Source organism: Aplysia californica, unplaced genomic scaffold, assembly GCF_000002075.1.
Source record: "Aplysia californica isolate F4 #8 unplaced genomic scaffold, AplCal3.0 scaffold01768, whole genome shotgun sequence".
Taxonomy (NCBI): domain Eukaryota; kingdom Metazoa; phylum Mollusca; class Gastropoda; order Aplysiida; family Aplysiidae; genus Aplysia; species Aplysia californica.
The window spans coordinates 41,552-44,032 of record NW_004799038.1 but is presented as its reverse complement, the minus strand read 5'-3'; the positions used below and the strand labels follow the sequence as shown (position 1 = coordinate 44,032).

Below are 2,481 nucleotides of genomic sequence, written 5' to 3'. Positions count from 1 at the left end.
CCGCAGAAGAAGCCAAGGAGGAACCACTCAAAATAGGAAAACTAAATGCACTGGGATTTAAAAATCACAAGAAACGATCAGCAATTTTTAAGAATTTGCGGTCTGAAAAGCTAGATTAAATAGGTATATAGGAAACTCATTTATCAGAGTCAGATCAAAACGAACTATCTTAACAATATGGCATATGGGGGAGAGGGGGGGTATACACTCTTGTCATGGGAGCAGTAGTAGTGAAAGTCTTGTTACTTGTTTCAATCCGCATCCTAGTGCAGAAGATAATATCAATTTAATGACAATGACAATAACAATGACAATGACAGTGACAATCTTTATTCATCTTGCAGGGAGAAACTTGTCCTGGTCGTTTACAATGGCAGCAGACGTTACAAAGGTTATGTACACTCACGCATGCACACAACAAGACAGGACATTAGTACATATATGTATCAGGTACTGAAACAACCGCTAGGTAAGACATGCTCTGTCTGTCTGTCTGTCTGTCTGTAACCTCTCGACCACAAGAACCCCCCCCCTCCCCATTGTGTAAGTGTCTGTGGCGGTGGGTGAACCAAGGTTTGGGTGGGGCTTCAGCAAATCCAGTCCTTTCCACCAAATAACATGCAATAAGACCTAAAGAGTGCTGATTTCTCTATAATCACGTGAGACACGGCATTCTGAGAACCATCCAAACGAGAAGGGTCACCTTTCTCTTCCATCTCTTTGTTTTAAGTTAGATTTTTCTGAATGAAAAAGTTGGCATAAAAGTGGAATCGACGTGATTTGTAACTTTTAAATCTCAGCGCACAAGCACAAACATGCTCACACAGCACTTCAAACATATTCTGTCTATGAACTGGATTAGGCTGTGTAGTCGCGGAAAGTAGGACGTACCTAACAACGGTCCAATTGAGAGCGTAAGTATCTGTGTCACTGGAGGAAAGTGTGTCGTAAACTTTCACCCCCATTGTCAGGGCTAGGAGAGCATGAGCCTTCAGTAGAATGTTATTTTTTCCTGTCTTTTACTTTCTGTAAGGAGAGTTTCATTACAAAAGTGGCGTGGGAATGGGCTCATCCTGGGCTGAGCCCTAGTGAAATTTGATTGGCTGTTAGGTTACTATAGTTGTAAGCGGGGACAACAGTGATTGGATAAACGAGCAAGCCGCCAAGTTGATCACTCTACGTTCATTGCATGCTATCATAACGGTTTTAACGGCTTATTTCCTTAGTTAAGAAACTCCCATGACTTTGTGATAGAATTGGGGGGGGGGCTTAAGCCTGGGAGCCCTTCACTACTCACCGCCACTGGTAAGTGTAATGTACTTGGAAGAGAGGATGTGTGAGAGACTATGTGTGTATAGGTGCGCTCTTGCGTGTGTGTGTGTGTGTGTGTGTGTGTGTGTGTGTGTGTGTGTGTGTGTGTGTGTGTGTGTGTGTTTGTCGTGAAACACCATGATCAATGCGCCAATATCTAGACAATAAAGGTAATAATACAGTCAATCTTGTCTTATTTTATAGGATTGATATTTATTCGGGGTTTTTTTTCAAGTAGATAATTTTCCTCTTCTCTGCAGCTGAAAAGTTATTTTTCCTCCTTGTTCCAAAAAGTTTTCATAAACACTGCTCGATATTTCGAACTCATTTTCAGATACACAAATATATTCACGCTAGAGTTGACAGTTTCTGTCAGAAATGATGAAGTCCAAAAGATAAGATAGAGATTTTTATAGACGCTATTAAAACGGAAACTTGGGTCAATCGCCATATAGAAAAACAGAAGCGTGGGAGGTACGGCGCAGACGATGAAAATGACAGCGATCAAGGTCACCATTTTCACAACTTTTCGGTCTTTGACCCCAACTCCATCCGCTGCACGATCAGACTTGGCTACAGTGGCCTGTCGCCATTTTGTTTTACTGTTGAGTTTGACGACAAGAACTATGGTGCAGCAGATGACGAAGACGAAGGAAAATGTCGTAGCAAATACGCCTAGGGCGAGAAACGTAATGGCTTCTAGCATTTCTCTGTCAGCCGTGTAGGTAGATCTTAGTATAGTGGCATTCCTGGTGAAATCGAAAACCCACTCAAATCTGTGGCCAAAGTAGAAGGGGATAAACAAAATGAACACAATAAGGTAGATGGAGACAATGATTATCTTTGTCCTTCCCGGTGTGATGATTGTCTTCACCTTCAGAGGGACAGTGATACACAGACACCTTTCGAAGGTGATGAAGGCCGTGATAAAAGAGCTGATTTTCACAGAGAGCACGTGTGGCGTAGATCCCGTGAGATGCACGATATCCCCGAGATGAAAAGGCAACTCAGAAAAGTAGAGGAGAGGGTTCATACAGATGCTTATCCATAGCATGGTCACCAGGGAGCAAAGGTCAGCCACAGCGAGCCCTGAAATGATAAACAGTTTACGGGGTAGGAAAATGCTACACATACAGACTTCAAAACCAAGGACTACTATATGAGTATAGT

At 42.5% G+C, this 2,481-nt stretch overlaps 1 protein-coding gene across 1 annotated transcript in view; it reads right to left on the bottom strand.

The window, feature by feature from the left end:
• Positions 1-1,579: 1,579 nt before the first annotated feature.
• Positions 1,580-2,481, bottom strand: part of LOC106013999 (adenosine receptor A1-like) — a 3,612-nt gene continuing 2,710 nt past the window's right edge. Inside the window, exon 2 of the mRNA XM_013090981.1 lies at positions 1,580-2,400. Coding sequence (XP_012946435.1) covers positions 1,580-2,400 — 821 coding nt within the window. The remainder of the gene's footprint in view (positions 2,401-2,481) is intronic.